The sequence below is a fragment of the Ixodes scapularis genome, unplaced genomic scaffold, assembly GCF_016920785.2.
Source record: "Ixodes scapularis isolate PalLabHiFi unplaced genomic scaffold, ASM1692078v2 PGA_scaffold0__279_contigs__length_252992795, whole genome shotgun sequence".
In the NCBI taxonomy this organism is placed as follows: Eukaryota; Metazoa; Arthropoda; class Arachnida; order Ixodida; family Ixodidae; genus Ixodes; species Ixodes scapularis.
The window spans coordinates 99,406,586-99,432,239 of NW_024609835.1; the positions used below are offsets into that span (position 1 = coordinate 99,406,586).

At 45.5% G+C, this 25,654-nt stretch overlaps 1 protein-coding gene across 1 annotated transcript in view; it reads left to right on the top strand.

Annotated features, from left to right (window-relative positions):
• Window positions 1-1,089: 1,089 nt before the first annotated feature.
• The window catches only part of LOC115313181 (nicastrin), a 54,408-nt gene continuing 29,843 nt past the window's right edge, over window positions 1,090-25,654 (top strand). The window contains exons 1-9 of the mRNA XM_029972116.4: window positions 1,090-1,174; window positions 1,481-1,594; window positions 1,940-2,063; window positions 10,342-10,463; window positions 15,683-15,831; window positions 16,125-16,269; window positions 21,331-21,437; window positions 22,439-22,600; window positions 24,604-24,825. Coding sequence (XP_029827976.2) covers window positions 1,114-1,174; window positions 1,481-1,594; window positions 1,940-2,063; window positions 10,342-10,463; window positions 15,683-15,831; window positions 16,125-16,269; window positions 21,331-21,437; window positions 22,439-22,600; window positions 24,604-24,825 — 1,206 coding nt within the window. The 5' untranslated portion in view covers window positions 1,090-1,113. The remainder of the gene's footprint in view (window positions 1,175-1,480; window positions 1,595-1,939; window positions 2,064-10,341; window positions 10,464-15,682; window positions 15,832-16,124; window positions 16,270-21,330; window positions 21,438-22,438; window positions 22,601-24,603; window positions 24,826-25,654) is intronic.

The following is a 25,654-nucleotide window of genomic DNA, read 5'->3' on the forward strand; positions in this document are numbered from 1 at the left end:
GCCGTCCCCGCGAGTCCCACGATACGCGAAACGACGAACGCACAGAATGCTTCCGGTTGTCTGTGGAACTTTTTTTTCAATCAACGTATTTACAGCTTTTTAGAAGCCACAAAAAATGGGTTTCATATTTTTTTCTATTTTTAACATTGAGTGTGTGCCTTCAGTGACCCACGACTTTGATTAAATTTGGTGGTCGCATCGATACCTTAGAAAACGGCCCGTGACCGGGAAAAAGAGAGTGAGCGAGACTCGAACCGGACAATTCTTGATCGGCGGTTTTCGGGCGGAAAGAAACCGAATTTCGAGCCGCAAATTCTGTTCTGGGTAGTTGAGCTCTCATATGTCACGTACAACTAAAAACCTCGGCGAGCATAAATACCCTGTCAGTGTCCCTTTAAAAGAGAAACACTGTGCCTTCGTAGGCGTCGACATGGCGGAGGCTTCGAACCCCGGGGACCACAAATAAATTGAGGTCCCTGGGCGCGTGCAAAACTATCGAACCTTCCCATTCACTTGACTGCAACATTGATGTCCCCTCCAGTATCAGTTACCAAGCAGTCGTCACTTTGAATGTGATTCGAGACAGACAAGAAATCAAAAAGTTTTCCGTGATTCCTAGCTCCAAGAAATCGAAAGCACGCGACCGTGTGCTGTGGAGTAAACGGGCTTTCAAACACGTAATAGAAGAAAACAATCTACTGAGGCTTCGCGTAAACGTTGGGGCTGGAGGGGCGCGGAGCGACCTGGACCGGCTGGTTCCCGGTTTTCCCGCTTGGCGGCGTCCGTTTTGCTGGAGTCGCACCCTTTAAATATTCTAAGCTTAAATGGTAAAACAAAATGGCTAGGTGGCGTAAGCTACCGCCCGATCCAAAGGGCTCAGCCGTATTCATCAGAGCCTGGTATTCATCCATCTATTCATCCATCCATCGCGAATAATGTGAACATAAAGCATCTGTACTATATGAAAACTAATTTGTGGGTCTTTGTTACATGCAACCTCGTTGGTTACACTTTAGTTACATGTAACGTTATCACAGATCAGTGAATATATTTCTTCTTTTTCTTTTACACGTAGTACACATCTACGAACACAAGGAGGCGCAGTTGCCAAATATGGCGCTGTCTTATCGGAAGCGAATACATAATTTCTTTCTAATACACCTTATCCTTGCCGGTGAGTTCTTTTTATTTGTACTTTAATTTGATAGAAAACCGGGGTTTTGACCCGAGAACCCATAAATGCTAAAAGTACCAATATCCGCGATATATTTGTCTTAATAATGGGCCTGACAGTTCGCCTTTTTACAGCATGAGTCATTGTCATCTTTGGTGCGGTTTTCTTGTCTTTTTCTTTATGAACTTATTTAATTTTCCAAGGAATAAGAGCTCGCACTAGGAGTATTTCGTAGATAACTTGATAATGTGAAGTAGTACATGGCACTAATCATTGAAGTTCGTGCGCTTTGGCTTTTTCCTGCAGGTGTCTGCAACCAAGCTGCGGCCGATCGAACGAGTTTAAAAATTTATCAAACTCTTCAAGCCGATCACTTCTGCTTCCGAAGATTGAACGGCACCCACGAGATCGGATGTTCATGTAAGGATATATATATATACATACATTTTTTTTAAATCTTAAAATAGATTGGATTTAGATGTCTAGAGTGCTTGCCCGTTGGAGTTGACGCCGGTTGACATTCGATTTCGCATCTCAACTGCTTCTCGTTTCCTGTAATCTTTAACAACTACAATCTGAAACACGCAAGAGCGCGTTCTTGCGTGTTTTGTGTAGCGCATGTTTTTTCATATGTATATTCCCTTCCCTTCTTTTAAAACGTTTGAGACTGCTTCTCTGACATGCTGTTAAAGGGATACATGTCGTGCTGACACTTCTACAACGCGCGGTCTCTCATTGCCGTGTTTCTGCGAATTTACTTTCCAGCTGACAGGACGGGCAATGTGGGTGTGGTTCATCTAGTGTCAACTGAAGCAGACATACAGACCATCGTAGGAAACCCAGATGGCACCCGATATGTTGCTGTTCTGCCAGTCGAGTTTTTTAACATGTGAGTAGGAAACAAACTCTTGTCGGGAGACTTCCGTATTTTTTAAGGGTTGTTTCTACAATGAAAGTGTGTTTGTTTTCTCGAAAGTGCCAGGTGCACTACGAATTGTACTCCTAGTTGTCAGTGCGCAAACACTCACTCTTTGGAAAAATATTTAGTCACTATGTTGCTCATGACTTCAGCACTTAAGGTTTAATCGCACGCTAAATGTTTTCACCGTGCAATAGTTTCACGAAACAGATTTTGCACAGTTGGCCGATTCACTGATCGAGTTTGTTTACACTAAAACTGTGACATATTGACTAAAGAGAATTTCTCCAAACCCTGTCATCTACACTGGGAGTATCAAGCATTGTGCAGCAAATGATATGAAGTATGCACAATGTGAAGAGACGGTCTTCTTTATTAATATTGCTCCATAAACTGATTTGGCTTACTTGGCTTACTTGGCCTGCCAAACCGGAGAAAGACCTCAAATGTTGGATAAGAGGCAAATGATCTCGAAGTATTTCTGAAATTTTTGCACCCCCTAAAAGATCTGTTATCCTTGGTCATCACGTTTATATGCAGTGATTGCACTCGTCACAACTGCATAGGATTCTACACCGCGCTGTCAACCCATATTGCCCGTAAACACCGCATCTCCTTTCGTCGCTCACCGCCAAGTTTTTTTGTTTTTTTTTGGCTTTGGCTCAGTAACGAGGTCAGCCAAGAATCGGGCTCCTTAAATGCTAGCTCTGCTTCAAAGATCAGACGTCACAGCATTATCAAGTGGCCATTGGCTGTGTCCCTGTTTCTCCTTCAGGGGATTGACAAACCTCAATGAAGTTTCAGCAACACCTTGCTCCAATGGCAATGAGTGTGCGCATCCTTTTTCAGATGTGCACGTCTTTTTGCCATCTCGTTCAAATAGCACATCTGTTTCTCAAAACATAGTTTCGTGACACTAGATTCGCCGAAAGGGTACACTGTGCGAACAGACCTTCAGTCCTTCTCCTGAGCATCCCCTTATCTGGTTGGATTGCCACGCAGTATAGGCATGTGACTTTTACGCTTGCATTGCATGAAATTAAACCTGAAGAAGATGCAATTTTGCTAAAAGTATGAGGGTGTTTAAAAAAGTAGCAGCAAATAGACTGTATTCCTTAGAAAAAAGTCACTAGAGGCATGCCTGGGAAATTTAAAGTTACGCCTGCGGCACGGTTTTCTTAATAGGAAGGGAAGCATATTCGAAGTGGTGATGACGTATCCTGTTTACACCATTGAAGAGCACTGAAGAGTCATTAAATGTTTCTGGTTGGAGAATGTGAAACCTCATGAAATTTAAACATGAATGCTGCAATAGTATAGGGATATTTGCACTACCGAGAGAACAGTCTGCAAGTGGATTTAAAAACGGGTGAACATCAATCCGTGATCAAGAGCGTTAAGGTCGACCCAGCCGTAGCGTCAATGATCACGTCCTGCTTATTGTGAGCGCCGTCGCAAAAGAAGACGACTAACCCCAAACACGAGCCATCACTCGTGTGGCGCACCATTCTTTTTGTTGGGTAGACATACCCGCCAGACGTAGAATAAACGCCACTTTTAAGACCTTCTCCGGTTCCCATTCTCTATATTTAAGCTCCAACATATCAGAAGTGAGATCGATCAAGCTTGATCCAGCGACCACAGCCCACCGTAAGTCAACTACTGTGGCCACAAATTATCACAGCAGCAGCACCAATCAGAGCCTGTACATTGCTGAAGCGAATGAGGAAGGACAGTGGCGGAGCAAGTGGCCCTGTCTGACTTACAGCAACGGTCTCGACTGGAACAGGGAGCACGAGCTTAGGCGGTAGCAATGATGCAACCGCAAGTCCTTGTGGCGTGGCAGCTCAAGATTCGGAACGCTCCGACACCGACAAGATGCAGAACGCTCTGACACCGACACCGTGGAGCAATGAACATCGGTGGCAGACCCAGCAAGTGTTTCGCCAACACTCCAGATTGGGTTGTAGGGACCGACAGGGGACGTATCTGGACTTCAGACTGTTGTACAAGCCACCATGTGAGGAGTGGTCACGAGCATGGTTGACCTGCTTCGTTCCACAATCCAGCCCATGCATGACTCAAGACCACCTCCAGATTCTGGTAAGCTGGTACCAGTGTTCAACCCTATGACGAATTTGGTGCAGACAGTTGAACATTGGATATGGAAAGTTGACAAACTATTGGCGATATACTTGTAGAACGAGAGACAGACAGCATGTTTTGCGCTAACGAAGTTAGAAGGAATCGCCGAAACATGGTACGACAGCCTCGTCAGCGTCCAGCGCTTGGGAGTGGAATGGAAGCTGGAGCTGAAAGAGGCATTTCCACCTGTCGTAAGCCTACAGCGTTGACACCAGGAAATAGAATCGAGGTGAAATCTGCCAAACGAAACCATCAAACCGAATTTTCATGAGAAACTCAGCCTGGCATGCCTTTGTTAACTTCAAGAAGATCAGATCATGAACTATGTCATTACAGGCATCAACGATGAAGCGCTCGTTCGGAGTCTGAGCCTTGTTAAGTTTTCTACTTCAGAGGCTCTGCAGGAGTGCCTCCAAAGTTTGGACAACTGACTCGCCATCGTCGAGAAGGTGTCCCACCGATCCGACGTGGAATCCGTTTCAAGGATGGTAAAGAATGTTTCTTCGAGCGATCGAAATGCCCGGAGATATCAGAAATGGAACTTGCCATTTAACTCTTATGGTGAGCCAGTGTCTCAAGTGTGACAAATGCGGACATATGTCTGCAAACTGCAGTAAACTGAAGAAGCGAGAACGCTGCAGCAAATGTCACCGAATAGGACATAAAACAGCTGACTGCAAAGCATGCGGCAGAGAAAGTATGACCGTCGAAAATCAACACATCGAAAACACAGAACAAGGGAATGCACAAAATGAGAAGTATTTTCAAGATGCCCTTGTAGACGGGAAGCTTGTCCGAACTTATGTCAACCTTGGAAGCCAATGCATTACGCTGTGCAAGATGGATGCCGATGATTTGAGAATCGGCTATGACAAGGCCGTCTCAAGGATGTAAAATAGGAGGCTATGGTTTCAGTCTAGTCCTACCATGTGAAATCACGGAAGCAAGCGTTGTCATGAATTAAGCGACAGCCCGCGTTCCAATCTATGTCATTCTAAGTAAAGCGCAAGTGATTCCTCTTCTTATTGGACAACCCATTACAGAGCAACCACATGTCACAATCATGCGAAGAAGGAGCAGGCTTCACATTTTCGAGGAACAAGTCAGCTTTACTGATGAAGATGAACAACTTTGATGCGTTCAAGTCTCCTATCTTCCACCACGTTCCCTGGCGATAGGGGCCAAGGAGTCTGTTGCGGTTCCACTGAACACGTCTTTGTTGTTGCACAGTTGCGGATGCAAGAAGGTGAGGAACATGGAGACGAGCACGTTTCTGCACATGTCCAGGTTCAACAAGAACAAGAGAAAGGAATCGCTGAATGGTGTCGTCCTTCCGTTGAGGTGACGAATGTTTGGCGCCGGTGGTACGGCAACATGATCGGCGGCGAAGGACATCATTAAGGAAGAACTGTCCCAGTGGTCTTCTGTACTGTCGAGTTGAGCGAACCCCCTGAGGTCCAACATCGCCAGGAGATTGTCCTGATGAGGGCCCACACTCTGCCATGGTCCCTGGACGCTGCTCCTGTTGGGGGCGGCGGTGACAGCGTGGAAGGATCGCAGGTTAGTGATGGCAATGTCTGGGGCATCGTCTACTGTGATTCCAGGCCAGTTTCTAGAGGAGGCGGCCTGAAACTACCGAGGGTCAAGTTGGAGTCGACGCCCAAGGAAGGCGCCAAAGAGACGACGATGCCTTGGGAGTCGCATGGGAACAATGAGGCCGCGGAAAATGAGAAAATGCTCTTTTCTGGTGCTGTGGTTGCTCATTTTCTGTGCCCTGCAGACGAAGGGGACGGAGGCTGAAAGCGAGAGGAGGATAGGCGTGGCTTGACAAAGTTGCTGCCCAATGGTAACTGCCTCGGTGGCAGTAAACACGGGGTGGTTGCTGTGCTCAGCGGTCGGGAGGCAGTCGTGCTCGAGAATTTAGGCGGCAGCGCTCCAATGGACTGGAAGGAAGACTGAGCTCTTCAGAGTGCGCACAAAGCCGTTGAGAACGGCAGCAGGTGCTTAGATTCGGGCTGCTCTCGAGCCCTTCAGCTGCGTCCGGACAGTGCTGTCATTGTCTTCATGGATCTTGATAACTCTGAGTACGACAGACCTGCATCCAACGCGACCTTTGTGGTGAATGAAGGTGAACGAAGGTTACGAAGAGGAATAAGTGAGCAACGAAAGCGGTCCGCAACCCGAGAGTATTGAAACTGTCACCCTGACGGTGAGCTGCCGTTGCCCGATGCTAAGACGCATTTTCAGAACAGATATGCTAACAATCCTCTGACAATGTTGGGCTGCACTAGTGCCCAGAAACCTCTGGACTCTGCAGAGTTAGCAATGGACGCAAAACCCAGGAAATCAGGCATGCTGCATCCCATCGACAAGATCGGTGTTCGGTTTTATACTCTTCATCTCGATCACTTGGGACCGGTTCCTAGATTAAGATGCAGGAACGCATACCTTATTGTTGCCGTGGACGAGTTCACCAAGTTTATGATACTCACTCCTGTTCGGAACACAGCAGCCCAAGTGACCATACGATTTCTGCCACACATCGTTGGACTTTTTGGGACTACCGATTTGAGTAATCACAGACAGAGGGGTGGCTTACACAAGCTCAATATTTAAAAAGTGCTGTAATGAGTGTGACATTACTCACATCTTGACTTCAAAGGGCCACACTGCGAGCTAATGGCCAAGTCAAACTTTCTGATAGGATGATCACACTAGCAATTGCCACTCTAACGAGAGACAAGACTGGGAACAACTGCGATGAAGTTATGGACCCTGAACAACACGTATCACAAGGCAATTGAAAGCACATTGTTCAGACTGCTCAGCTACGAGTCAAGAAGCATGAGGGCAAATTATCTCAACGAAGCTTTGCGTGATGTTTCCAACAAAACGAAAGAAGACGTCTCAAGTCGAAGGGGGGCCGCTATTAAAGCCATCCGCCTCAATCAAGAATTGAAAAAACGCCACTACAGCCAAGAGCGACGTCAAACGCCCGTGTTTCAGCCAGGCGACATCCCTAGTTGTGGTTCAGTGAGTACCGACCTCAAAGGGAGGGTCGCACAAGTTGCATGAAAAGTACGAAGAACTCTATGTAGTCACAAAGCGACTTTCTAATGACACCTATTGCATCGAGGATATACACGAACTCATCTCTGTGACGTCATGGCGCGGTGGTGGCGCGTCGGTCGCACTTCCGGTCTGGGGCTGTGGGCAGAAGTCCCCATGCCAGACGTGTATTCCTGCATTGTTTTGAAAGGAACCAGATGAAAACCTGCCTTCTCGTCAAAACGCCGCGACTGGGGCCGTACCAAAAGTGTCGAGAAAGGTTTGAAAATCAGTTTTCACGTGCTCGGTTCGTCCGAGAATCTGGATATGTGCCGTGAAAAGGGAAAAGCAGACGCCGTCGGACAACGATTGCTTGGACGGGAAGCACTTTGGGTTGGATTCACGGATACTTGTGGTCGTCAGGTTTATTTGTTTTGTTTCAACATGAACGCCAGAAAACTGTCAAGTTGTGCGGACCACCTGTGGACTGCGTTCAGTGCGTCTTCAAGTTCAAACGACCGCCTGATTGTTCGAATTGTCGTCTGCTCTTTCAAAAGTTTCTGCTTGTCGTCTGCTCTCTTAGACGACGCCGGTCCGTAGACCAAATGTTGGCCCGGTACTTGCGATAAGAAGTGAGTGCAGGCCTCAAAAGACTTACATTTGAAGGTTGGTAAGCAGGCTCGATGTAAACAGTAGATACAAGGAGATGTTGGTCATTGTTACCAGTGACCAACACCGACTTGTTGTTATGCCTAATTCAGTTGGTCCGATTCTGCTTGCGATTTTCGGTATCGTCGTCGACCATCTCAGCTACGGTTCACGCTTTTGCAGCCCGAGCGCCGTCGCGACTGAAAATTCCGAGCGAAATCTCATCATGCGAATCAGGCTTTAGCGTACAATCTGCGGCGTCAACGTGGAATGAATCGCCGCATGTCACATTATTCACGCAAAGTTTTGCGGTGTAACGAGCCTTGGTAATTTCGCTGACGCCGCTCAAGATAGTCAGACATCGCCAGGAAGACGTAGAACCAACAATTCGAACGCAAAAAAGTGCAGGGGGACTCACACCGCCGCTGACAACACCGCATTTCAATGGTTTGTTTATGGGCGACGGCGAGCTTTTTACCCACACCCCCATCGCGCATGCGCGGCGCCGGTGGCGTCCGCTAGGGGCGCTCCGGGCGCTCCGGTTTGTTTGTAAACATGAGTTGGTGTATATTTGGCCCCCAGCGGACTCAACGTTTCTACACCTTGACAGCTCTCATCAACAAGCTGAAACGACTCAAAACATGTGATGTTGACATTAAAGAAACATGAAGTGAGGACACTTGAATTTTAAGATGGCCAAGTGTTAGCGTCGTTGCAGAAGAAGATGACTAACCCCAAGCACGAGCCATCGCTCGCATGGCACACCATTCTTTTTGCTGGGCATTAAATGCCCTTTTTAAAACCTTTATTGGCTCCCAGTCTCCATGTCTAAGCTCTAACATTATATTTAAACATGCTGACTTTCGACAAAGGCTTGCTGGCGGCTCGAATTGCAACAGACATGCTGATGACGAGACAATTGACCTTCATATCACAAACATGAAGCACCAAATGGGGCAATCTAACCTACTCCTATTGCCGTGATATCCTAAGATACGTCCACCTTGGAAAGATAGGCCACCACAATTTTCGCCATGGTTTTCTGTTTGTGCAAGAACACCAAACGATGCCACACTCCCAAAAGCCACAACGCCGAGGTGACCTTTGTAGTAACGGGCCAACCTTTCTCACCTCTGCCATCTTGATATATTTGGCACATTTCTCGTGGCCTTTGCTGCCACCATTTGGAACCGCTTCAAGGCAACGTTCGGTTGACTAAGATCTCTTTGCTTTAGGCCTATCAGCAGAAAGCACTCGCATCCAGAGAACATGAAAAGAGCAGCAGCCGTGCCATGGTCCTTGTGGGGACGATTGGCAGCCATAAAGGCTATAATGGAACCAAAACTCTGACTATAGCCTCAGTCTGGCATAGAATGTGGGATGTGGTATCGAGGCTACAACAGAAAGGCAAAACGGTGGTGACTGGGTTCTCGGCGTTCACCTTTTGGACGCAGAACAAACAAAGTTTAAAGAAATAGAGTAACAAGTTGAGCGAGTAGTGGCAGAAATTTCAGTTGATGTTACACATTTATTCTGTGGTTTGAATGATAATCCCGCCAAGAGGGCCGAAAAATCAGTTTGCGTCTGTAAGCGCAACTTTTACGTCCGATAGCTTGCAAGACGAGTTGCATGAATAGACCATGAAGAAGCTGGCTTCTTTTACATTCCTTAGAAGATTGCATTCCTGATCTGTCTACATTATTCTTTATGCAGAGAGCAAGCCATCTGCTTGTTGCGCAGGAGTTGCGGTGACGTCAAAACAACACCGAGCTCTGATTGGCTCTGATTGGAGGGTAGTGGGCAGACCTCAAAGCAAGCTGCCTTGAGGTTTGCCCACAATCCTTCAATCAGAACCAATCGGAGCTCGGCGTTGTGACGTCACCAGAGCCCCTGCAAAAGAAGCAGACGAACTTGCGCTCCGCACAAATTTTTGGAAGTTAGTTCTCCCCTTATTTTCACCCAGTTCGCTATCGATTTGAAGTGGACCATCTCTCGGCATATTACGGTAATTAAGGTATCTGGCTGGCTCGATCGAGCTGCTGCATTATTTTATTCAGGGATCTTCCTTTTCTTATTTGTATGTGGCAACAGTAGATTGTCAGGTTATCCCCTGGCCTGGTTATAGAGCTTGGATCAATAAAAGATGGGCATTTGCCAGAAATATGCAACCTGAATAGTGTGTGCTGACCATGTGAATAGATCTTCCGAGTGTCTGCCATAAAGAGTTGTCAGAGGTTTCCCACCAGAGTCTGGCATTACAAGCTTTGTAGAATGGTGCATCTGTTTGTGTGGATCGTGTGTTCCCAGTTTTTTGAAGCTGTTCTACATGATAATAATGATTTAATTGTTCTGATTGTCTTTATTGAAGTTGTTATACAGTGATGGTCATGCAAATGGTCTCTTGCAGGGGCAACATGTCAATCTTGCAAGATTCTAAACGGGTGACAGGAGTAATTGTTTTGAGGCGCGACAACGCTCTTCCATCTAGCGGCTTCTCACCCGATCAGACCTGCCCTAATCAGAATTTTGGTGAGTTTAGTGTTGGGCATCCCGGTTTGTGTAGCTTCACTTATGGGAGAAATGTTGGCATCTACTTCGGGTGAGATATTTCGGCATTCATTCTGACTGGCCAGCAGGACTACAATCTTAACAGCCCTTTTTCTCCTTAGTTGAGCAGATAACAGTCTAGTATAGATGTTTGCATCTCCATGTCATTGCATATGTTGCAGGAGTATTTTGTGATTGGTGGAGGCTGTCGTGATGAAAACAGAATGATTGTAGAGCTCTGTGATACTGCCAGAGGAAGTGAGGAGACACATATACCTAAAGGCCCGTTCACACTCTTGCGACTGCTTGCGACCTCTTAAACCTGGGTTCCTTAAAACTTCTTAAACCAGAGAACACACTGGCGCCATCTATTGGGAAGCAGTGTAAACTCGACGGTCCGGCATATTTGTTTTTATTTCTCGCGCAATATCCTTTCTTTTTTGGCTCGAAAAACTTTTGTCAATGTTATAAACGAGCCTTTCTATGGGTATTACGCACACTTGACCTCGGAAATCCCGCAAAACCTTCGCTTTTGTGAAATGCAGTTCTAGGGTCCCCGCATAGATGGCGCCACAATGTCAGTGTGTTCCCTCATTCTAGAAACATTTAAGAAGTTGTAAGAGATCTCGTCCCTCTCAGTCATACTCGGTCGCAAGAGTGTGAACGGGCCTTAACTTTAAGAAGGTTAGCACTTATAGTTTAAAGGCCCATGATGCTGACATGCATTTCAGAGCCTTAAGCGCCGTTCACACTCTTGCGACCGAGAAAGACCATACCGGTTTTTAAGCCTTTTGCGACTTCTTAAGACCGGATGCGATGCAGCGGAGCTGGTCCTAAGAGATCGCAAGAGGCTTAAAAACCGGTCTGGTCTTTCTCGGTCGTACTCGGTCGCAAGAGTGTGAACGGGCCTTTATACCCATGTGCATGTCCAATGTTGACTGACAAGAATAGATTTAGAAAATGCTGCCTTTAGCTTGTAACTGCTGTACAGGGTGTGTGGAGGTAAACATGACCGAACTTCCCAGGGTTCGGTTGCTGATTCCGGTTGGTTAATGTTTTGCTTGTTCTTGAAGACCTGCAGTGAGGTGTGCATAAAAATTCCACCGCCGAGGACTAACTGCGGTACTTCCTGAAATTTACTTATACGGGACCGACATGCCTTTCTGATCTCTTGGGTGAAAAGAAATAGCACTTGTTAATCAAGGAAATGACACATCTGCCGAAGGTGTCGTGGGTGAATCTTTATGACTACCTGCCTACGTTAAAGGGACCACGAAACGATTTTAGACAGAATTTTACTCACTGTACATTGTTTATGGGATCAAAGGAAAACTAGCATGAGACAATAGGAAGGCTAAGTTTGAATTTTTGGCATGCAAGTTTGGCAGATAAAAGCGAACTCTATCTTACACTCTCTCCCTACAACGCTCGCAACGAATCTGAGTGCATGAATGGGTGGATTAATAAATGAATTGTGGAGAAGCTTTCTGTAATGGGCAGTAGCTTGCACCACCTTGCAAAGTAACCGCAACATCCGCAGTGTCAGTCTTTTTTTCTTTTTTCTGAGCACGTCAGTTGGATTTAGCTTCTGTATCGGATACGATTAGTGTGTCACTCAAACCATTATTTTTTGTTCTGTGCTGCTAAAGTTTAGATTCTGGGACAAAGTAGGACGACACTCACACACTCTTAGATTGTAAACTTTATCCCATATTGTAAACTTTAGAACGCAGAACAAAAAATAATGAAAAACCAATTAGCCCATACCCAAGCTTTATTGAACCCGAACCGTGCTCGCAAACATTGAAATTGTAAATGAATACCCTTGACGGAAATGACCAAGTTCAATATCCGGTTGCACAAGTCGCAGCATGAGGAAGTGCATGAGAGGTTTCGCCTTAGGTTTCTCCACGAGGAATATCATTAGAAATATATGTTACTTTGTTTCTAGCATTTTGTGTTCGCAATCGAAGTGTGAACCTACGATTCTGTAGCGAGTAATCACCACTCCTCCACGGCCGGTTCCGGCACCAAACTGCTGCGGCCTTTGTCGGATGAGTTCTTGTTTTGTCGCGTGGGCGTCCTGGCGTATGGAACAAGGACCATACTTTCACCATATCGAAAAATTTAAGCTGCACTTCACTCAGCTGCGTCATATCCATAGCCATGGCGTTGAACGTACTAGCGTCACAGACTGAGTCTTATGAAGCAATCGGCGGTCATGGAAACCTCAACAGCTGATGTCATTTCGACGTTCGTGCATTGAAACTTCAACACAAAAACATTGTTTCGATGCAGCGCGATGCTTGACTGATGCGGCTTCCTCGTTTGGCTGGGAGAACTTAACTTTTCTGGTAGAGGCGCACACTTTTAGTCACAGCCACATGATTTCACGTTGGTGGCAGAGCCCGGTTGGGGGTCGAGGAGGAAAGCAGACACGAGTCTTCATCTTTTTCATAAAACGAAAACGGATTCCTGCTCCAGGTTTCATGAACATTGAGGATTAATTAGGTCTTCATTTGGAAAAAGCTGGAAAATCATTTCATGATTCCTTTAAACTACTTACGTACAAATGCTTAAATCAACTACTTTGTGAACGACAAGGCATCGGTAATGGGCATCTAGCTCCCCAGGCGCCGACGCGCCGAGCTTCCCCGCAGGGTTCGCCGAGTTGGGTCTTAAGTTTAGCAGACAATCTTCCGAAAGTTTTTGTTACGCTTTCTTTAGAACGACGCGAGTCTCTGTAGTGTCCAATCTTCTAATGTTTTGTCTAGCTTGCTTTGGTATTCAAGGTTTCTTCCCAGACCACCGTGTAAGCTTGCATTTATATGTTCCGTAATGGTCCAGTTGGCACCTATCATTATATGGAGATGGTTAGCTGAGGCGCTGCTGGCACATCATCCTCACGTTTGTCACGTTGCGCCATCTGTTGGCAGCATATCAAAGTATGTGAGCACCGTCTGCTTAGCTGCGATCACCAAAGCTCTTTAGCATCAGTGGCGTCCCTTGTCTTGAGATAATCAAAAGAACTTCACTTGTGATACTTTGTTTGTGCCGGTGCATGTTGACAACTTAAAAGCACAAGACTGGGGCATGTATAGAGCGTAGCTCTCTCGCAGTTGCTTGCTAGTGAACCAAGAGTCACTGCTCACCCACCCAACCACAATGAAAATAAAGGAGAACCGGAAGTAGCGCAAACACCCTGTATAGACAAGAGTATAGCTCTGCACAAACTAACAATAGGCTCAACACAATTACAACCAAGGTATGGAACTTCTAATGATTCTGAACACTTGTGAGTGGCGGATCTTGCAGATCGCGTTTCTTGAGCCTCCGGGTGCTCACGCTGGTTTCCTGATTGCTGAACAATTTTTTTTTAATCTCAAACACCTTTAATAATAATAGTAATATAGAGTTTTAGAATAAGGTCTGCAACTTTAGCACGTTACGTTAGCGCATGTTCGGCAAAAGAGTTTTAAAATAGCGTCTCTTCGCTACAACGCAAAAACCCAAGCATCTCGCGCGTGCGTCGTCGCCAAGATACAGTGCCAATTTTTATTTTGCACACAGAATGTTGTAACTTGAGAGAAAAAAAGTTTTTGCTGCGAGTGGGTAACATTTTAAACTTGTTTAAATATGAAAATACGATGGGACCGGTCGTGTCCGCTCGAGTTGACTCTGCAAGAGAAGTCCCGTGCACTGACAACCTTAGCGAAGAAGTGTTTGCACGTCGCAAGCAGCAAGTTGCCAGCGATTGTTGCTCAACTTGCTGGGTCCTCCAAACCGTTTGTGGCAGGCACGTCCCATAGAAATGCAATGTTGTTTTTTACTTAAAAAATTGTAGCTGCGAGGATGCCGCTGGCGTCGGGCTCCCAACTGTCGCCAAGGTGGCCGGATCCACGGTCCTTTGAGCTGCCATTTTCAAACTAGGCTTGTCTTGGCCTTGGTTTTAGCCAACTCGCGTATCACGAATCCTTCTTGGAGGAACACAAAGAATCTTTGTGTGTGTGCGCAGTTTGCAAAAAAAATAGTGCCCGCAAAATGCAGACACTACCAGGAAAAAAATATTCTGCAAAAAATGCTGATTTTAAAAAATTACATATTTACATCCACCAACATCCAGAGAGTATTCCCAGAAAGTTTCACTAGTTTAGACTGCATAGTTAATTTCTTATAAATTCTTTTCTGTCCATCGAAGCTAAAGAAACGGTAGGGTTTGGAGCACTTTGAACGCGTTTTTCTCCGTTCACTTTTTGGTATAAATTCCATTTTAGTCAACCTATCGTTTGATAATGGCAATACCAGGGAAGGCTTGTTCTTCACTTTTTCTGACTGAAATTTTATAAGGAATGCGGCTCTGGAATGTTTTTGTCACTTTACGGATGTCTTTTATAAAAATGTTGACATTTTTCGAAGATACAGAAGACCAAAAAGTTAACCAATTTTGCAGAAGAGAAAATTGATAGCAATAAATGACTTTTTACAAAAAACGTTCCATAGCCGCACCTCCTAGGCATTTTGCTACACATCTAGCGAATAAAAATCTTGAATATTGTGATAGTTTTCGAACGATAGGTTAACTAAACAATGTAGGCGTGTTGCTGATAGAAGCTGCCCTAATTTGCTTCCCACTTAACCGACAGACCTGAAATTTTGTTATGTACCCTCTGGCATGACCACCAGCCTGCAGTGTTAATTTCATTAATTTTAATCCAAGGGTTCAAAAGTTGACCCTCCCAGGGGGTGTCTCCCCTTAACAATTGGCAATGCTGCCGCCATTCCTTGCATACGCAAAGCTCTTACGTATGCTAATCTAAAACTCCTTAATAATGCTTCATCTTGCTTTTGCCCACTGGCAACCATGTTGGTCTCGCATGTGATACACACTGCACTGACATCAAACACAAAAACCAGTATCTGCATTCAAACAACAAGCGTTAGAGAAATGAAACTAAAACCGTTTCAAGACATGCCTTGGCATAACAAGAAAGATAACACCATTTATGCACGTGTTTATCGAAATCGTGAAAACATGTGAAAGTGAAAACATGTGAAATTATCAAAATATCGAACTGGAATGCATTGCATGTGACAGGGTTGCTCTGTTTCCTGGTAGTGTGTGCCTCGCTTCTGTAATTGCATTTACTCTCCATGCATACATGTCAATATTATGCTTAAGCTTTTATTTCGTTTTCTTGCAGATTTATATGCAGAAGACAAGGAGTACTCTAGCTGCAAGAAAGCTATGTGGAACCCTTTTAACCCAGCTACCGACATGTTTTTTATGCGTTGGGACTTCCCAATTTTTTTGCTCAACAATGAGACCAGTATTGACATCATTGTGGAAAAGGTGAGTAATACTTGCAAGTGTGCGTGTTTTCTTTTTTTGCAAATATTTTGAATAAAATTGTCTACCATCAATTGTTTTCACCGCTAGCTCGCGCTAGCAGATGATAGCTAAAGGTGAACATCTGCTGCATACAGTGGCAACACCGTACACTCCTTTTACAGAGCATGTGCTGCACTATCGAAAGTGCGGCCATGAAAGCATGGCTCTATTAGTGCAAGCTTTAGAACATTGGAATAGCCTTGTTTTGAAAGGATAACAGCTACTCTTTTCAAAGAATGACTAATTCATTGCAGTGCTTCAAAGAGCACAACCTGCCCAAAGGAGACTCGAAGCCTAAATGGCCCCTATGTGCTGCCCAGCTGAAGACCAGAATGAATGCAGCCAAGGACAGCGTGACATGTATAAGGAGAAGTGGGATTATGGGCTCTCTTACTCCAGGTAGGCCGACACTCGCTGTCTGAAACGTCGAATCTGGAAAGTTTTCATAGCAGGGGAATATGTGTGAATTGCTGTGTCAATCACAAATCATATTCTTGCAAAAGTTTGAAAAAAAAATGTGCTTGTGAAGTAAATTATGCGTTTCAATCAGTTCTGTCTATATAGGGTGGTTCAAGTCACCAGGCTCGATCTAAAATGGACCGTAAAAATCGACGCCTGCACGTAGCCATCTGAACTTTTTGTCAAAGGTGTATTTCACAGGTCAGTTTTTTCTCGTAAAACTACAAAGCGTAGTTCTCTTTTAGTAAAAGAATAGGGCCAAGAAACTTGCCAGGGTCTACGGCGGGCGGTGACCCAGACAACCAAGTCTAGTAGCGGGATGTGTTTGCCGTTCGTATTCATAGGTGGCGTCGGGAGCAGCGTCTGAAGGGGCAGCCGACCAGCGAAAGATTGCAAACGACACGCAGACGAAATCCGTTCGCAGCAAAAGCGCCGCCGTTATGTAGACAAATTTTTTTTACTTTAAGTCTTGCTTTTATTGTTCGTATTTATTTTTTAACCGAAGGTACATTTCAAAAAGATTATGTTCATTTTCATAAACCACGGTTGTCGCGAGCCGTCACGATAAGGAGGTATTGCCAGCTATCAAAATGAATGCCAAACACTACCTGCTACTGGGCCCCTGTCGTCTGCGTTGCTGCCCGCCGTAGACCCTGGCAAGTATCTTGGCCTTACTTTTTACAGAAAGAGAGCAACGCTTTGTAATTTTCACAAGAAAAAACCGACCTGTGAATACACCTTTGACGAAAAGTTTAGATCGCTCCGTGCAGGCGTTGATTTTTACGGTCTATTTTAGATCGAGCCTGGTGACTTGGACCACTTTATACGGTATGTAGACTTGTATCTAGTACAATCTTATGAAATGCACCTGCAGGTCTGCTTGTCCATACCTGTATGTATGCAGACTACCAAACATTCTGGTTAATGGCAGGGGTCCTGTGAAGAATGAGGCACAGATCATGATTTGGCTCTTATTCAGAATGCGTCACACACTCAGTAACCCATTACAGGACTCTTTTGAGTTCAAGTGTTTGCAATGTTCCCTTATTTGCTCGTTTCCTTTGGTAAAGTGCATTGATTGGGTGTACAATGTGTGAAAGGTGATCTACTGTCTTTATTCATAAAATAGTTGCATTAAATATGGGTAAACAGGCTTTTGTTCTAGTTGTCAGACAAACAACACATGTACCCTACTTTTCAGCCAACCCCTAAAGAGATTGTCCGTCAAGCTTTCATCCTTCAGAAACTGTTTAAATTATTTTTGATGCGTCCAGACTTATCATGCTCTCATTTCCATTCTTTGCTGCATGGGTTTTCAAACTTTTCAATCTATTGGAACATCTATCCGCCTTGTATGATGGCTGGCAATGTTAAATCTAAGCAGTACGAAGGCCTCCAGACTTCAATAACAATCAGGAATGTGCTAGGGTGTGTTTAGCTGTGCTTCAATGCACGGTCCAGCGCTGCTTAAACCGGGAAATTACTGGGGTAATGACAGTGAGATAATTTCTGTGTTGGGAAATCCTGGAGGGCACACTGGGAAACCCCTGGGTTCCTGGGAACCCATGGTTTATTAATAGAAAATCAAAACATGAAGGTAGCGGAAGCTGGCAGGAAAAACCCTTGACAAGAAACTCTTGGGGAGACTAGGCTCACAGCTGACATTTTGCTAAGACCTTTAGCAAATACTGGCTACCAGCCTGGGGCTCTCTGGGGGATTTCTTTTTGACTCTTTTACTGAGAGTTAATGTAAAGGGTAAGGGAGTCAGTCTTCAAACAGGCAACTGCATATATAAGCCAGTGGAACTGAAAGGTGTGTTGGTGGCCATAAAGGTACATCTCCAAAGACAGCTAGATGTGACTGTGACTAAGACCTACATAGTCGCTCATAGTCGCTCTGAATCTCCTCTCTGCTGATCATGTTACCTTTACCTGTCGATCTGTACCGTTGACCTCCTTCTCTCCACTCCCTTTCCTGTTCCTTAGCAGCTGGGTTGGATTCCCATTGGTGTGTTTCATTGCAGAATGCATTTTAATGAAAACAAAGTAGGGATTTGAGTCACATTTTTGTCATGGTTGCCATATTGTGCAGTCGTCGACTACATTTAGTGAGTTAACAGCCTGCTGAATTCAGCGAGGCACCACTATGGCTCATGTAGTTGGTGCCTCTATGGGTTGTGCAGTCACTTGACCACATGACAACATGCCTAAGACCATGCCAGGTCTTGTGGCATCACAATGTTATGTCATAGTACTGGGTGTATCAAGGAGTGGCCAGGCTCTATAAATTGACCGCAAAATTTGGTTTCTTAACCTATCGCGCTATGACTTTGTGCAGCGTTGCCCACAGATGATGCATTTTTTTTGTAAACTTTGCAAAGAGCGAACTTACCTGAGGAAAAAGTAAAGAAAGAAAAAGGCTGAGCTCCTATGGAGATGCGGCGAAGCCAAAGGTCTTTAAACAATACAGCGCCTTTTCGCACGTGAGACAAGATGGCGCGATTGGTCGTGATGCCAGCTGCGCCAACGAACGAGCATACGGCGCCGAGAGCCGACGTCTTTAGCAGACTATCTTTTCGACTCAAAAGCGGCGCGAGCTTTTCTGATATCAGTTGCCAATGCATTATTTTATCATCCTTACTGATAAAACATATTGAATGGACACATAATTGATTAGAAAATGGTTTGTCGGGATATTTTGACTGTTTTTTTTTCGGGGTACTGATGTCGTCTGCTTTGCAGTTCCTTGTTGTTATCACGCCTGTTTTTGTTTCTGCGACTGTTGCTGCCTGCGGAACGCGCTCCGCTTTTGAGTCGAAAAGATCATCTGCTAAAGACACCGGCTCTCAGCGTCGTATGCTTGTTCGTTGGTGCAGTTGGCATCGTGATTGCCTGTGCCATCTCTTGTGTCTCGTGCGAAACGGCGCTGTATTGTTTAACGACCTTTGGATTCGCTGCGTTTCCATAGGAGCTAAGCCTTTTTCTTTCTTTACTTTTTCCTCGGGTAAATTCGCTCTTTGCAAATTTTACAAAAAAGATGCACCATCTGTGGGCAACGCTGCACAAAGTCGTAGCGCGATAGGTTAAGAAACCGAATTTTGCGGTCGATTTAAAGAGCCTGGCCACTCCTTGATACACCCAGTATTATGTGACTTATGGTCATGTGACTCATGGTGTGAGGTCATGGTGTCACATGATGTCACGGTCTCAGAAACGTTATTAGATCTGGCAACATTGGGTGTGTGTAATCTGAGGTCATGCTGCTCTGATTTGCGCATGTATCGCTAATGCATTCTGCATGCAGGAAATTTGGCCAGTAGATAAAACGAGTGTCTTAATGTTTTGTAAATATTGAATGTTTCTAGTTAATCGTATGGCTTTTTGGTTGGCAGTTCTTCTGGTGTTTGCAGCTTGTCAAATTGTGGGAACCATGGGGTTCCCTCTATCCCTATCTAGGCCTAGCTTCAAGCAGGCCATGGGAGTCGTCGTCACCAATGGCGTCGGCCTCCCAGATACAAGGAACCACGAGGCCGAATTCCCCGAAGGGGAATTTGGCCTCGTGGTTCCTTGTTCATTTTGGGTGAAGAGTTATGATGGACGCGACTGCTAGTGGCCTCCCCGGGCGCGTCCATTCTCCGAGGCTACATAAGCTGGCCCCGAAGGTGGGCCAGGGGTTCTCGTCGGCGGAGGCCCTGGCTCTACGGAGCTCGGTTTTTCTTTGTGGGCCTCCGACTTCCCGTGAATCTGTCTATTGCGGCAGCGCGGGAAACCGACCGGGTGATACTGGCAATAGAGCCAGCGCCCAGACTTTTCCTGTCTAAGAGCGAAGCGTGCTGGCATTGCAGTCAATAAACACGTCTTTATCCGGACCCCAGGAACCTTCTTTGTGTTCCTAAGTGGTAACCCCCCCGAGAGGGGCAATCCCACATTTGGCGCCCCACGTTGGGCGCCAGATGTGGGATTCTAGTTTACCCTAAAGTCCTCAGTGAGGCAAATACCCACTCCGTAACTGGTCGGTTGCAATAAAGTGGGTTTCGACTTACCTTGCTGATTGCTGTGAGGCAACACCCACTCCGTAGTTCGCTGCTATGGCAGCTGCGGCCGGGTCCGTCCGTTGCCTGCCGTTAGGCTCCGGTGGACGGGAGACCACACCAAACACGGGGATACCGTAGAACTGTTTATTGGGCTTATGCCACATGCTTTGCGCCCGTAGGAATGAACAAAAGAGAAATGAGGTTGGCGCTGCCTTAATTGACAGGGTCACCAGGAGAAAGGTCCGCGCTGCCGTAACTGGCAGGATCACCGAAAAGGGGGAGCAGTAAAATAACGATGAAAGCTCCGTCGAGCGTAGCCCCCCCTAACCAAGAGCCCCGGCCACAGATGGGTGGCCGGCTTATGTAGCCTGCGGGAAATAGACGCGCCCAGGGTGGCCAGTAGAAGGTCACTCGAAAACGGGACGCGTCCATAATCACTCCCAAGGGTGTGCCGATGGCGCGTTCACCCAAAATGGGCAAGGGAGAGCCGGCCCCTTCGGGGAATTAGGCCTCGTGGTTCCTTGTATTCGGGAGGCCGACGCCATTGGCGACGGCGACTCCCACAGCCTGCTTGAAGCTAGGCCTAGATAGAGATAGAGGGAACCCCATGGTTCCCACAAAGTCCAATGATTATTTACATGTTCCTTAACTTTTAAGCTGATGGAAGTGACCCCTTTTAACTACATTTGCAATGCTTTAGTCTCGATTCTTTCATCACCTCATTCTTTGCATCCTGTTTTTTCTTACTCCTTTTTAGGCAGGAGTTCTTTCAAAGCCAGTCTATTATTTAAACGCCCTTTCTTTATTGGAACGAAGAGTTGATATGCGTGTTCTTACTTGAAATAGTTGACAGAATACCCTCCTTGCTAATTATCAGCTCTATTTTGTAATCAGAGTACCTCATGAGAGAAAATAGTCCCACATATCGACCTACTACATCTTTTTTCTCCTTATCTTGTCTCTACAGTTCGGTATTGTGATCCACTAACAGACCGAAACATCTACTCAACGTTGTATCCAACTTACAACAACAAGACAGTCGACGAACGTTCCATCATTGTAGTGGGAGCAAGGGTGAGGACAGTTTGTATGGCCTGTTCAGATTATTCTTTTCCAAACTTTTGCAATCCGACCACAGAGGGCAAGCATTCAGCATATTCTTTTCAAAGAAAAAAGAAAAACACTTTTTTTTGTGACCTTCGCAACACTTTAGCATCATTGCTCGGCACTAGATGCACATGCGTTTGTCTTGCATATGCGAGCAGAGTTCGATCAGTCTTGACCTATATTTCGCGTCAAGTTTCTTGTGCCGAATTAACAAGGCTTGCAAAGTCTGCAGTGCTCCAAGCCAGTCAGAGCTACTTGTGCATGTGCTTAAGCTTTGCTTGTCATCTCCTTTGCATGAGAGAAGATGTGAATGAGACGCTAAACAAAGCCACGCACTTTTGCAGAAGTGTGTGGCTGCAGCACTGTGCAACTTACACTTGTCTTGACAACGTAGCACAGAAAAGTTGATCCCAAGTATAGTGGGACTCAGTTCTTATTGTAATGAAGATGTTGAAATGACTACGGGCAAGCTTGTGGGTGTTGTATAAAGGTGAAAAAAACTTGGTTTTTTCACCTTTATTTGAACAAGATTTTTGTAAACGTTTGCTAGTAGATTGTTTTACTTTCAAAGCATAAAATGTAATTGGGTAAAACAGATAGAGGTTGTCAGGAACCTTGATGAGGTCGAAACATTCTTTAAATTAGGGAGCATGCTAATTGAAGACAGTTGTTGCATTTTTATCAATCTAACACCCACCCACAATCTGAATTCCTTTAAAGCTTTTGTTCTACAAACCATGCACTTGGTTTTGGAAAGCTTTGTACTTACTGTTCTCGCTAAATTGTAAACGAAGAAGGCTTTGATACCCAAAAAAGCTGAAATTTCTTGGCTTCATTTGTTAATTTGTTGCTTCTCCATTGGAGCTTGTTTTTCAAGATAACATGCCATAGAAACTGACAAGCCTCTCGAACGTCTTCTCTTATTGTGGCAATCTGTTAGATGCACACATTGACTTCTTCCTCCACAGATTGACACCTTCTCCCTGTTCGACAATCTCGCACCAGGCGCAGATTCTTCCGTGACTGGAATGGTCACTCTCCTCGTGGCGGCTCAAATGCTGAAGCAACTTAGAGATGCTCACCCAGCTGAGACCCCGAAGAAGAATGTTCTCTTCCTCATATTCAATGGTGTAAGCACTGTTGGCATTTTACATCTTCTTCTTACTCATTTGGTGACAACAAACGGGGAGGAAACAGACACGATTATTCACCTTTATTCACTAAACCAGTGGTTCTCAACCATTGATCTTTCACGGACTCCTTCTGGATCGGCGGAAAAGATGGAGGACCCCGTTTGTGGTGAGAGGAAGGGAAAGGTGTAGGTTAATTATGATGATGATTTAATAATTGGATATAGCTAAGGGCTGTGTGAAGTAGATTTCTCTCATTGACATAATGGGAAAACTCATCGAAAATTAAAATGTTTATTTTCAATCTGAAAAAAAAAAGGCCAATTTTATTGTTGGGGTTGACTGATGAGGAAGGGCTTTGCGGAAACCGCTTGAACCGTCTTCGTTTGCCCTTCGGTATCATGAACATCAAAATTGTTTTTCATTTTGATGCAGCAAGTACGTATAAAAGCACTTCTAAAATAACGCTGAAGCCTCTCCATCCCTGCTCGGTCAGTGCAAGGATAAAATCTGGAAGTGAGCGTGACCTGCTATACAGAGATCTCAACATTCACGCGCCTTCCACGAGCCTTTCCAAAGTGATCAACAATATGTTTTGGGTTAATCTTTTTTGTTCTCTTATTGACTCGCCCATTTGCTAGTACCAGTTAGTTTGTCTTTGCACTTGATTTTGCGGTTGTTTATGGTATGTTTTAATTTTATGGCATTTCCTAACTTTCATGGGGGTGGCTTCCCAATGCACTCCTTGTATCCGGTAAATTTTATGGGCACGTGCAGCTTGAATGCTTATCAAGCTTTGTACACAGTGCCTATTTACTTCTTTTATAAATGCCACAAAAATAGTCGGGTGGCATTCGACTGGTGGCCCAGACGAGCAAGCGTGTGTGCCGTGCGCAAGGAGGTTATAATGGGCAGGAGGTGGCGTCCCTGTGTCCAATGCACGTAGCGAGGTGTAACGGAAGTAGCAAAGCCATGATCTCTTCTCAACCAATGGGGAGCTCATCAATGGATGCCACCATTAATTTTGGGGCAAACAACCCTCGTTGCCTTGGCATTTCTGTGGCAACCCGCTTTGTTTGCTCCAAAAATCAATGGTAGCGTCCACTGAATCGGTGTCGAACAGGCGAGAATTGGGGCCCGACACTTGCCTGACCAGTAGGAAGTCGGTGTGTAGCAAACGCTCTCGACACCGCGCCTGGAGCGTCGTCTAGAACGAGTCGTCATAGTACGGCTTTGGAAAGCGATCGCGTGTCAGTCGTCGTACGCACGAACGCTGAGAATGGCACCACGGGTTGAGAAAGCCGTACAAACCCTGCTTCCAGAAGGTGTTGGTTTCACTCCGCCGTGATGAGAATGCGGGTTCGCATCGAGACATCTTTTGGTGCACCAGTTGAATTGAAAGGCAGTCGCGACAGCGAGTAGACGAAGCAGACTGCAGGCACAGAGCAGACGTAGCCTAAGCCTAACGCAGTCGACCGAGCAGCGAGCAGACACTGGGAGCTTAGTTGGATTTAGTTCGGAGGAGAGCGGTTCGGTGCGCAAGGCAGTTTGGGATTGGGTTCTTTTTCCGGCGTTGCTGGGCATGACGTGATGCCGGGTCTTGCCCTATTTAAACGTCCTTGGCCGTAGCATGAACACAACTTTCGCAGACTTGCAGTGGCATGTGCTTGCGCAGACGAGCAGCATGCACGTGGTAGGACGTAATATGCTAGTGGCAAGTGCTTGTCATATTTGGATTCACACAATAAAAATATGCTGGAGGTCGCCTCTCTCATTCCTTTCGGGAATCTTTTTTAGCCAATGTACAACAGTTCTGCAATTGAAATAAGCACTCACCAGCTTGTATGCCTTGTCATTTTATCTAGTGACAAAAACTAAATTTCTATATTTTTGTGTTACTTTTTTAGCAGTCTGATTATACAGTTGGGTTCCCATCTCTTATAATAGGGAAATGTTTGGGTGAATGCCAGAAAGCTAAGATATAATTGTTTGTTCTTCTCCAGGAAGCCTTTGACTACATAGGATCAAGCAGGGTGGCGTACGACATGGAGAAAGGGGACTTCCCCGTGAGGCCCAACTCTGGAGTGTTGCTGCCAGCAGCCCTAAAGATGGAACACATTTCTCACTTTCTGGAGCTAAGTCAAGTGGCTCCACTTGGAGGAACCCCAACAGTGTACTTGCACACAGACCCTATCACCACCAAGACAACAACAGTGAATGACACTGTGAGTATGACTCGGCAGCCAGGAGCATGTACTAGTCTCCGGAACTAACTACCTATTTGGTGTATGCTTTATGCTTTGAAAACAAAGGTCAGTTACTGACGAGCGCAGGTAAACTTTCAACATGCAAAAATCGGTATTGCACGGCACTGAACAAGAAACTCACAGAGTTTACTTTTGCCGAATACACATCCCAAAAGGAGAGTCTGTGCTTGTCACCAGACACAAATGAAGCATACCCTCCCTCTTTTTCTCTGGTAACATTTTACGGTTTCTGACTTCATTTGGGGCTTTTGCTCACTAAAGGCATTTCTTTAAAATCAAAGGTGATTCTATAGCTGGTACAGTAATCCCTCGTAATAACTAAGTCAACGGGACGGCAAAAATATTTGATATAAGCGTTAATTCTATAAAAGCGATAGAGCCAAAAAAACAGTGCCTGCAGCCTTGAAGGTGGATGGGAGCACTGCGGAAAATCTCGCGGCAGCTTTACCAAGTAAAAAAATAATTAGGTGGTGTTTGTCGATAATTTCATTTGGGCATCAGTTTTCTTCGAACTGCTCCGGGCACCGCAAAAACACTGTCACCACCGCTGCGCTTTACTTTGTTTTGAAGCAGCCGTAGGATGTTTCGCGTCTCCGCAGTCGTTGGCGTTTACTGAGGTGCCTCTCCGACGTCGCTTCGTGTTTGTCCTGGCCGCACGCAAGGCCTACGATCGCAGCATCCGTGGCGGGAGCGATATTGGGAACGTCTGCATCGACAAGCTCGAACGAATCAAAGTTATCCTCGGTGGCTTTGCTAGTATGTTTTTACACACTCGTGCAGATATCGT